Below are 11,413 nucleotides of genomic sequence, written 5' to 3' on the forward strand. Positions count from 1 at the left end.
AAGGGCAGGCAGGCTGAGCAGGTGCTCTGAATTGAGAGCCAGGGTCCTGGCAGGAAGGAACAGGGGCTTCTTGGGCTGGGACGAGGTTGCCTCCTCTCTCAGGACAGGAAGTTGGGGGGGGCGTGGTAACTGCAGAGTTCATACCATCACCTGCCATTCTGACGGGAGAGATGCCCCAGCTCGCCCTGGCACGCCGGGCACCTGGCTTCCTCCTCCCAGGTCCGGCCCTCCTTCTGAAGACATTAAATCTCTCCAGATTGGGAGAGATTAGGAGTAGGGGTTGGGGAGAGAGAGATGTTGGAGAGGGGGTGTCTAGAAGACCCTCAAGAGTGAGCACTGGAGGCTGGGCATTCCAGGGGGCCTCGGGCCCGAGTGGCCTCCCTCACCAGCAGAGATGCTCAGAGATAATCCCGGATTAGGACCCAAGCCCCCGTGCCCAGGGCTCCCCGCCTGCCCACCCGCCCCCGATCTTCCCCACAAAACCCTAGGAAAATCCCCTGCAGTGCTCCCAGACTCTCACTGGGAGCGGCTGGGGGCTGGCGGGAGCCCATAGCGCCCGCTGGGGCCCAGCCCTGGGCCGTCCCTGGACCTGCAGGCCTGGCATGGTTCCGGGGCCCATGGGAAACTGTGCCAAGCGGCCCCGACACCGGGGGCCTAAGGTAGGAGGGCTAACGGGGAGAGGCCGAGGCCAGGCGCCTGGGCTGAACCCTGGAAGGGTCGAGTGGGTGGGCAGAATCTCGTGTGAGCGTTAAATGCAGGCACGGAAGAGGGATGGAGGGGTTGATTCTCACTGCCCTAGATCGAGGTTTTACCCGGAAGCCCTTAGACTCTGGTTCCCCCTGGTCTTGGCTCCTGTGGACCACTGGGCCTCCCCTGCCAAGCTCATCAGGCGCCCCCAGCTGCCCATTTCCTCTCTCTGCTAATCAACTCTGACCTGGGGGACACAGAGCTTGAGCTCAAGGTCTCACTCTGCCACTGGCTTTCTGAGTGACCTTGGCTAAGTCCCTTGCCTTTTCTGGGCTTCAATTTGCCCAGCTGAACAGTAAGGGCTGGAATCTTCCAGCCCAGAGTGGTAGTCGGTGAGGGCCCCATTCTCCCGTGCTGGGTGCCAAAGACAGGAGAGGCTGCTAAATGGGAGTAGAGAGCGGCCACTGCCTCAGCTCATGGCTGGCTCTGCTACAGGACAGCTGGCAGTGGCCTGGCTCCCCCACAGGGGACTCCCACCACAGCCTGGGCCCCAGCCTCAGCCCCAAGGAGCATGGGGACCCCAGGCCAGGCATCCAGGGCTACTCGGTGCTCAGCAGCCTGGTGGGGCCCGCCTGCATCTTCCTGCGGCCCAGCATCGCCGCCACCCAGCTCGTATGTACAGCCGCCCGCCCGCCGCCCCCTCGCTTTGCCTCTCCTTACGTAGGGGAGCAAGGATTGAGTGGGGAGGCCAGAGCAAAGGCACACAGATCCAGGGGGGTGAGGGGCAGAGAGACCCAGAGAAATGTCAGAGACAGCTACCCAGGAGATGGGCAGGGAGGTGGTAGGGTCCCCAGGAGAGGGACAGAGAAAACAAGAGACAGTGACTTTGAGGACCCCAGGGCCAAGCCTGAGGTTCTGTCCAACCTCAGGTGCACCTCTGGCCAGTGAGGCTCCATGCCCTAGAAGAGGGTGGCGGGGGGTGGGGGAGGCCCTGGTCGAGGCCTGGGCAGGTGGCAGGGAAGGAGGAGACCCAAGACCCCATGCCAGTCAGCAGGGATGGATGCGAGGAGCTGGGTCTGAGCAGTGTCAGAGACAGGCCCTGTGCGTGCGTGTTATGGGGGGCTGAGTGGGGAGCCCCAAAGAACAAGAAAGAAAGGGTTCAGGGAATTTCTAACCCCTCTGTACCCCCTCAGGACCGGGAGCTGCGGCCAGAGGAGATTGAAGGTAAAGGGTTTCTGCAGGGTGGGATTGGGGGGGCACACACAGGGGAGGGGCACTGGGCGGAGAGGGGGAGAGGCTGAGCAGTCTCCGGGAGGAACTAGGAGCAAGGAAAAGGCTGCAGGGGACTCATGCAAGGAGACTGGGGACAAGGTTGAGCAGGGGGGGTTGACGAAACCCCCAGTTGTCAGTGGCCTGGCCTCATCTGCCAGGTGGGTCATCGGCCCCTTTGATATTCGTTCATTCAGCAAACGTTTCCTGGGTGCTCGCCGTGTGCCTGGCCCCGTGCTGAGCACTGAGAAATGGGACAAACGGGACAGACATGGCCTGTGTTCTCTGGAGACAGACATCGATAAGTCAGATACGAGTACAAAGGTCACTAAGCGCTGTCAAGGAAATAAACAATAGGCTGGAGGGGACTGCATTTAGAGGGAAGACGTCCTCGAGCAGGTGACATAAGGACCAAAGAGGAGGAAAGAGAATGTGAGCTCCATAAGGTCAGGGACTTCATTCTTCCTCCCTCACTCCCTCCCTCCCTCCTCCTCCGTCCCTCCCTTCCTCCCTCCCTTCCTCCCTCCCCTCCCTTCCTCCCCTCCTCCTCCCTCCCTCCCTTCCTTCCTTCCTTCCTTCTTTCCTTCCTTCCCCTGCTTTCTTCTCCTCCCCTCCCTCCCCTCTCTCCCTCCCTTCCTCCCTCCTCCTCCTTCCTTCCTTCCTCCCCACCCTCCTTCCTCCTTTCCTCCCCCTTCCTCCCTTCCTCCCTCCCTCCCTTCCTCCTTCCTCCTCCTTCCCTCCCTCCTTCCTTCCTTCTTTCCTTCCTTCCTTCCTTCCTTCTTCCTTCAGCCCCTTCCTTCCTTCCTTCCTTCCTTTCTTCCTTCCTTCCTTCCTTCCTTCCTTCTTTCCTTGCTTCCTTCCTTCCGTATCATATCCCCTCTACCTAGAGCAGAGGTTGGCACATAGTAGATGCTCCTTAAATATTTGCTGAAAGAATGAATTATAGGGATAGCATGTGCAAACGCCCTGAGGCAGCAAAGAGAAATTAATGTTTAGAAGGAAGGAACGATTGGACCACAGGGAGAAGGGCGAGCCAATCCAAGCTGGGCTACAGGGGACATTGGGGAAGCACTGATCTTGCCCTGCCTGGCAGAGCTGCAGGCTGCCTTCCAGGAGTTTGACCGAGACCGTGACGGCTACATCGGCTGCCGGGACCTGGGCGCCTGCATGCGGACGCTGGGCTACATGCCCACCGAGATGGAGCTGATCGAGATTTCACAGCAAATCAGTATGTGCCTCAGACTCGTCCCACCCCCAGCTCTCCAGAGGCCAGGGCCAGGGTGGCTGGGCAGCCTGGGCACAAAGACACCTGCACAGGTTGGCTCCCAGAGCCCTGGGTCATTCCCAAGGCGAGGACTCTGCCTCCAAAGCATCTCACCATCCCCTATGAGGTGGGCGGGGCAGGGATCATTATCCCCACTTTTTAAACGAGGAAACTGGGTATCTGAAAGGTTAAGTGACTTGCCTAAGGTCACACAGCCAGATTGTTGGCATTAGGACTTGAACCCAACCAAACTTGTCAGGAAAATACAGGAAAGCCATCAGACAACACAGATGGCCCAGCCTGTGGGGCCCAGAGGGAGGGGAGGGCACATTCGGCAGGGCAGGGGAGAGGCACATGGGCCAGAATGGGAGGGCAGAGGGCAGAGGAGGGCCGGGGCTGGACGGGGGTCTCTGGCAGCCCAGGTCTCTGACGACCGTGGCCCCCAGGTGGCGGGAAGGTGGACTTTGAAGACTTTGTGGAACTGATGGGCCCCAAGCTGCTGGCAGAGACGGCAGACATGATTGGCGTCAGGGAGCTGCGGGACGCCTTCCGAGAGGTGCAGCCTCTGGGGCTGGAGGGCGGGCAGGGGCTGCGTGTCCACTCTGAGTGAGGGCCTGAGCGAATGCGTGGTTCAGTCGGTGACCCAACACCACGACCAAATGCCACCGCAGTTTGACACCAACGGAGACGGCTGCATCAGCTTGGGCGAGCTCCGGGCAGCCCTCAAGGCCCTACTGGGGGAGCGCCTCAGCCAGCGGGAGGTGGACGAGATCCTCCAGGACATTGACCTCAACGGGGACGGCCTGGTCGACTTCGAAGGTACCACCCACCCTGGAAGATTTTAACAGATAAAAAATGATAAAGACAGCATTATCACTGTGTGCCAGGCCCTGTGCTAAGCCCATCTGAGTCCTCTCCCATTAAGAATACACGAGGACCCAAGAGGAAGAGACTGTTGTTGTCCCCTTAAGAGGGAGAAGAAAGTCTGGGTGCTCAGCAAAAGGAAGTGGGTGGATCCAAGATCTGAGTCCAGGCAGCCTGATCCAGAACCCAGATCTTCCTCTACACTGCATTTCCACAGAGGGAAAATGAAGATTAAGTAGTCACAGGAAGCCAAGAAAAATCAATATGTAGAAATTCTCCAAAGTAGGCCCTAAAATTGTTTCTGAGCTTCCTAGTGGCCAAAGCAAAGAGGAAAACAGGTTCAGTTACAGGATGTTTTTTATCCATAAGACCAAGCCTCTCTCCCTGGCCCAGAGACCGATTCCCTATCAGATCCAGGGGAGCCCCTCACAGGCACTGCCTTGACTGTATTCCCTCTCACCTCAAGGCCAATATGTTGGCCTCACCCCTAGTGGGGTCCAGAGAGCAGACCCGAAACTCTGGCTTTGTCCTGGCAGAGTTTGTGCGAATGATGTCTCGCTGAGCCTGCACAGAAGCTGGAGGCAGCAGAAAGGATTTGGGACCACAGCCACCACCCACCAGAGTGTTCCTGGAAGCCCATAGCCTCCAGCTGGCACCCTCTGCCTCTCCTCTCCGTCCTCCGCCTGTGTGCAATGCCTTTGCCTACCCTCACCCCCACCCCCAACCCCTCCACCAAGCCCCTTGCTCATCTCCATTTCTCTGACAATAAAGTACCTTCAGACCTGGGGAGATGGCTTTCACCTGTCACTCCTCACCTTGGAGGACCCAGTATTCGGCCTCCAGAAGGCCAATCTGGGCCACAAGCCCCCTCGACTACGTGCTCTGGGCAGGCAAGGGCCCTCTCTGGATCCTGGCCCAGCTCACAGCAAGCGTCAGAAACATCCCTAGGTGAGTAAACCCGACCTGCTTCTCCCAGAGCTGGCTGTGCTCTGGCCGCTCATCCTGCGAATGGCCCTTCGGGTCCAGGATTACGCGAGGGGGCGGGGCGAGTGTGTGAGGGCTTTTCTCAAGCTCGAGATCATTCGCTCTTGGAGGGGTGCTGCTCAGAGCCCTTCGAGAAAGAACTTTAGTTCTTCCCAGCTTTAATTCTCAGCTGGAAGGAGTGAGTTAGCTGTCAAGCTCTGGTTATTGGCCCCTTGGAGAGATACTTCAGCTTCTGGGCTGTCTTCTAGCTCTTGCCAAAGCCCCCAGCCACTGACCAAGCACAGTGGGGGCTAGGTAGGACATGCACATTTCTGCCTGACTTAAGGCTCTTCTCCTGGGTGGTCCCTGCCGCAAGCTCCCTTTCCGTTAGCCATTAGCTGAGGGCCCCGTCAGGCTGGTCACAGATCACAGGCCCTTCTGCCAACCCTGCTTTCTCACGTTTTCTCTGTCTTGAATTCCTAACTTCATCTCGGTGTCTGCCTCCTTCGGGACCTGAATGACACGTCTCCTCCCTCCAATTCTACTCTGGTCTTCGCAGCCCCATTTTTCAGATTGAGGAAATCAAGAAGCCCAGTCCAAGTGCTTTGCTAGAGGTCACACAGCCCCACGGCTGTCTGTCCCCTCCAGTCCATGTAGCACATGTTGCTGGAATACTCTTCCTAAAACATCGCTTGCATTTTGCGACACTCCTGTTCAGGAACTGGCCGTTCGGGTTAACTCAGCCCCTTTGCCTGGTACCGGAAGGCTCCAGGAGGGCAAGGCACTAGCATAAAGTCACACACAATTAGGATGAAGCGGAGGTGGGATTTGCATTCAGGCCTGGGGGCTCTAAAATCATGGTACCAACAAAAGAGGTGTCTTGGGGTCAGAGTGGCCCCAGGACAGGCCTCAGCCTCTTCCAGCTGCAGCAAAGGCCTGGTCTGCCGAGCTCAGCCAAAAGAACTGCCGTCCTGCCCGCTGGGAGGACTGACAAGCCCTGACCTCCTGATCGAAAAAGGGTGGGAGGTTTCGGCCCCATCCCTGGTCCTCACCATCACTGCTCCCAACAACATGGCCTTGGAACAGCCACCGGTGCCCTGCCCAGCGCAGAGCCTGGACCCCGAGGTGCCATGGCTGGCTGCAGCAGCTTCAACACCATTCACCCGGAAGATCCCAATTAATCCTTAATCCTCAATTAAGTGATCTCTCCTGCCAGCCAGTCTGGCAGGCCTGGGATGAGGAGGAGTTGCCCCAGGCCCGCAGCTTTGCTGGGAGCCATGGCCCACCCTCCCTCCCACAACCCTTTGCTGGCTGGCACAGATGGCGTTGCCGCCTGTGTCCTCTTCGCAAGGGCTGGGGGTAGTGATGCACATGTGCCAGCGGAAGACCAGGGCCTGCCCGGGGTCAGCTTCCCACCACCCTCTGGCCCCAGCCTGGCAGGCTCTGAGGTCTGAGGACTAAGGTTTTCTGGGCTAGTCTTAATTGTCTGCACTCCGTCTGCTATTACCCTCAGATCTCATGCATACCCTCCCACCCCCCAAAGGCTGCTGGCCCAGAAGGTCCCAAACAGACAACAGCTGGAGCAGGGACCGGGGCCGGGAAGGAAGAGTAGGCAGGCGGGGCCTCTGCTGAGCTGAGAGTCCCCTCCTGGCCTAAGAGAGGCACCTGCCACCCACTCCACCAGCCGTTGCCAGTCAGAGAGCAGGCCAGAGCCACGAGACCTTCTGATTTTCCAAGAGAAGCTAGACATTCCGATTTTTATGTTAAATCTACTTTAATAGTTTGAGTATAACATACATTCAGTAAGGTGTATCAAATCTTTTATAAAGCTCATTGAATTTTTACCCGTGTGTGCACCCAGGTAACCGTCAAGATATTACATCCACTTATTTTAGAACGGGTCTAGGTTTAAAGAATTATTTTGAGGCTAGTACAAGAAGTTCCCGTATACTCCACACCCAACTTCTCCTATGTGTTAGGCAAGGTTCTCCAGAGAAACAGAACCAGCCAGATGTGTGTGTGTGTGTGTGTGTGTGTGTGTGTGTGTGTGTGTGTGTGTAAAGATATTTATTATAAGGAATTGGCTCAGGTGATCGTCGGGGCTGAGCAGTCCCAAGATCGATCTGCAGTCAGCAGGCTGGAGACCCAGAGAGCCAGTGGTGTAGTCCCAGTCCAAGTTCAAAGGTCTGAGAACCAGGAAAGTTGACGGTGTTAGTTCGAGTCTGAGGGCAGGAGAACACTGATGTCCTAGTTCAACAGTTGGGCAGGCAAAGTCCCCTCTCACCCAGTCTTAGAATCAGCCATTTCTACAAGGAACGCTGGTTCATTTTATTGGAGAACCACGGTAGACACCAAGATCTGGATGCTAGATTGCTCCTAGGCCCTCTAAACTGATAGAGTGAGGAGGTATCTGTATGCACTAAGCTGTGATCAAATCAAAGATTTGATTTACAAATGTTTCTGTATGTAACCAATTGCATCTATACTGAGCTAAACATGAGTTAATATTGATGTCCAACCCACTACCACACGGACCACTCTAGCCTCTTCCCCTGGCTTAGCTGCAACTTCTCATTCCAGCAGTGAGAAATAATCCATCCTACATCTACTTAATTTTCAATTCCAGTGTACACACATGTGTAGTGCTTTCGGCATTAAGCCATACCCCCATGGGAACCATGTCACTCACTAAAGTACTGTGCTATGTTCTTACAGATTCCAGATTAGCACCTTATTCCCCCCACCCCTTAGGAGAGCCTGTTTCACACGCTTGCAATACAGCTAGATTCTTTTGTCATATTCTGCATCCCATCCTGGGATCCCAGATCACCTTAATGATTTTTTTTTTAAACTTGCACACATCAAAGTTTGCTCTTTGACAAATGCTTCATGTCTTGTATTCACCATTGCAGTTTCATACAGAATAGTTTCACTGCCCTAAAAAAAAAAGTCCCCTATGCTTCACCGATTTAATTCTACTCCTCGGCACCCATGGCAAGCCGTTATTCGTTTATCTTCTGTGCAAGTTTGTCTTTTCCAGAATGTCATACAATTGGAATCATACGGTATGTGGCTTTGTCAGACTGGCTTCTTTCATTTATCAATATACCTATCTGTGTTATTTTATGGTTAGGTAGATAATTTCCTTTTGTTGCTGAATAACAGTCCATTGTATGGATATATCAAATTTATTTGTCCATTCACTTATTGAATGCCACCTCCATCGGGAAGATTTCTGTGATGTCACCAGGTAGGTCCCTTCCTCTAAGTTCCAATGAGCCCTCTTCCAGTCTCCCCATTGTCTTACTGTGTGCCTTTGCCTCCCTGTGTCTCCCTGACACTAGGAGTTCCTTAAAGATAAAGGCCATGGTCATTTATTTTCATATCAGAATCAGTGTCCAGCACAAGGCCTGAGATAGAGGATGAAGTCAGAAAATATTTGTTGGGTGAATGAATGAATGTCCTGGGGATGAGAAAAATCTACAGACTTGGGGGCATGAAGGGCACACGAGGCCGGAGAAGTTTGGGGGAGAAGTTGCCTGGGAGAAAGGGTTACTGTTCGGAGGAGTTTGCAAAATCTCGGATAGTGAAGAATACGATTTGACGGGAGGGGTCTGGGTGGAGAAATGGAAAGGTTCTGAGGCACTGGAGTGAAACAGAAAAGCAGAGACTGAAACCATAAGCACTTTATGAATATTCATTTAATGCATACAATAATCCTACGACATAGTTATTAGCGTCCCTATTTTACAAATGGAGAAATTGAAGTGAGCTTGCTCCAAAGGAGACCGCTAGTGGGGGTGGTGTAGGATTCCAACCGTCAGTCTGACTCCAGGAGGTGCTCTTGTCCATGATCCATTTGATACAGGGCCTGGCATACAGTAGTTAACGAAGGTTTGCAGTTCCTGCTACTGTCATTATGAGGCACAGGGGAGCAGGCTGAGGAGACTTTGAGGTCGCCCTTAGAGCTAACGCCAGCCTAGACCCTAGAAGCAGGTAATTCGGTGGAAGAGGCGTGGTGGTAGCGTTGGTGAGGAACCCGTTGCCATGGGAACAAGACAAGGCTTTACGGAGCGCATGCGCAGATCGGGCACAGGTTGCTGAACCGGCGAAAGGTGACGTAAAAGCGCATGGGGTGGGGCGCAGGGCTCGGAACGTCAAAGCCCCACGTCCTCCGGCATCCGGGTGGAGGAAAGGCGCGTCCCGTGGCGACGGCGGCGGCGGCGGCGGCGGCAGCGACGACAGCAGCCCCAGCTGAACCGAGACCGGGCGGCGCGGAGCTGACGTGCAAAGCAGCGCGAATGGAGGCGTAAGGGCGGCGCCCGTGCCCGTGAAGACACCTTCCGCGCAAACGGCAGCGGACCAGACCCAGATCCAGGAATCTGAGGCCCCGCCTCTCGGGCCTTGGAACTAATCGGATAGAGAGCGCGCGGGCCCCGGCCGCGAACTCGCCAATTGCGGAGGGTGTCGGCCACCGCCCAATCCGGAGCAGACAGGTGCGAGGTCCGGAAGGCGGAGACCAATCAGTAGCGGTTGCGACCTGTTGGGGTCGGGCTCGACCAATGAGGAGGCCCGAGTGACATCTTTGCGCACCAATCGAGAGTGAGAGAGCATTTGTGCCCGCCCGCCCTTCCGGCCTGTGCGCTATTTACCAGGGGCGTGCAGCCCGCCTGCCAATCAGAACGCGGCTGAGTGGCCAGGCAGCCAACCCCGGAGGAGCGGCCGGCCGGCGTCCGCCGCACCCAGGAGTTGGGGATGTCCTACAAACCCATCGCCCCCGCCCCTAGCAGCACCCCGGGCTCCAGCACTCCCGGGCCCGGCACCCCAGTCCCCACAGGTGAGGATGCAGTTCCATCCCTGCTTGCCTGCCCGGGTGGTCAAGGTCTCGAAGAGAAGACGGCCCGAGTTCTGCAGTACTGGGCCTGCCGCCTACCCTCCCTGAGCCTCAGTTTGCTGGCCTGTGAAGTGGGCGTGGTCACGTAAGGGCCTGGAGGGGTCCAGGGGGAGGGACTTGTCCCTGAAGTTGAGCTTCCAGGAATGAATCCCTTCAGAAGGAATGGGGCGAGTGGGGTCGGGGGCCTGGAGCGCTGGGAGGAGGCGTCCCTGTCCCGCGCTGACCTGTTAACTCGCGCATGTTGCAGCCGGAAGTGTCCCATCGCCGTCGGGCTCGGTGCCGGGAGCCGCTGCCCCTTTCAGACCACTGTTTAACGACTTTGGACCGCCCTCCATGGGCTATGTGCAGGTGAGTGGGACCGAGGGATTGCCTGTCATTGGGAACTGGAGGCCCTCTGGGGCCTGATCTCACTGCCCTGTTTTCTTTTGACATAGGCAATGAAGCCACCCGGCGCTCAGGGCTCCCAGAGCACCTACACAGACCTGCTGTCTGTCATAGAGGAGATGGGCAAAGAGATCCGGCCCACCTATGCTGGCAGCAAGAGCGCCATGGAGCGCCTGAAGAGAGGTGAGTGAGACCAGGCCCACCCACCCCCTACCCCATCCCTCCCTTCCCCTCCGGGAAGGCCATCTGTAGGTCATGTGAGCCAGGCCTAGACTAGGGCCAGTATCATTATCTGGAGGTGTATTGAATTGAATTGAAATTAAGTCAGTTTCTGGGGAAGGACCAGGGAATTTGTATTTTAACAGGGCAAATTCGAGGATTATCCAAACCTCTAATGTCATCCAGGTCTTCATTAGATTATCGTCCCTCTTGCCGAACTGAAAGGGGGTAGGGAGGGAGGGGTCTTCCTCCGGAGGTGGGTGGGGCAGGGCTGGACTGTGGAGGGTCACTGAGACCCTGTGTGTTACTTTCCCACCCCCATCCTAGGCATCATCCATGCCCGGGCCCTAGTCAGAGAGTGCCTGGCAGAGACAGAGCGGAATGCCCGCACGTAACAGGACGCGCCTCTGCCTGGGAGTCTGGACCTTTCCTGGCCATTGCAGGGCACCTGCTTCTCCCTGGCCTTCGCCCCGACTTGCACTTCCTGTCCTGTGTCCCTTGGTGGGTGCCCTCCAGGAACCAGGGGTGGCTCTCACTCCAGTCGGCAGCACTGCGTGGGACCCCCGCAGTAGTTAGCAGCGAGGTCACTGTGAGTCCCACCCATGACCTGCCAGCAGTGTTGATCCGGCTGGAGCTCTCTCCTTTCTGTGGCCCCCACCACTCAGCACTTACCCAGGACTTCTCACCACTTTATTCCAGACCCCTTCTCCCCCAGGAGGGCCTCAGAAAGCCTGTCACCTCCCTGCCTTGTCTCCAGGTCATAGCCACTCTTTTCTGTGTGTCTTTTGCTAAACGTGCCCTTTTTGTATAAATAAAAGATAATTTGGAGTTGTTCTCTCAGCTCTTAGTCTTTATGAGTCTGGTACTTC

General features: G+C 56.2%; 2 protein-coding genes across 2 annotated transcripts; both read left to right on the top strand.

Annotated features, from left to right (window-relative positions):
- Window positions 1–386: 386 nt before the first annotated feature.
- CABP2 (calcium binding protein 2) lies at window positions 387–4,846 on the top strand. The gene is made up of 7 exons (XM_039840407.1): window positions 387–659; window positions 1,183–1,359; window positions 1,881–1,911; window positions 3,050–3,184; window positions 3,667–3,776; window positions 3,892–4,039; window positions 4,621–4,846. Exons 1-7 carry the CDS (start codon window positions 603–605, stop codon window positions 4,644–4,646), a joined length of 684 nt encoding a protein of 227 aa, XP_039696341.1. The 5' UTR covers window positions 387–602; the 3' UTR covers window positions 4,647–4,846.
- A 4,337-nt stretch (window positions 4,847–9,183) lies between these two features.
- Window positions 9,184–11,384, top strand: CDK2AP2 (cyclin dependent kinase 2 associated protein 2). The gene is made up of 4 exons (XM_039840709.1): window positions 9,184–9,884; window positions 10,189–10,289; window positions 10,376–10,508; window positions 10,872–11,384. The coding sequence occupies exons 1-4, from the start codon at window positions 9,803–9,805 to the stop codon at window positions 10,937–10,939; spliced, it is 384 nt and encodes a 127-aa protein (XP_039696643.1). The 5' UTR covers window positions 9,184–9,802; the 3' UTR covers window positions 10,940–11,384.
- Window positions 11,385–11,413: the final 29 nt, after the last annotated feature.

Source organism: Pteropus medius, unplaced genomic scaffold (genome assembly GCF_902729225.1).
Source record: "Pteropus medius unplaced genomic scaffold, Ma_sr-lr_union100, whole genome shotgun sequence".
In the NCBI taxonomy this organism is placed as follows: Eukaryota; Metazoa; Chordata; class Mammalia; order Chiroptera; family Pteropodidae; genus Pteropus; species Pteropus medius.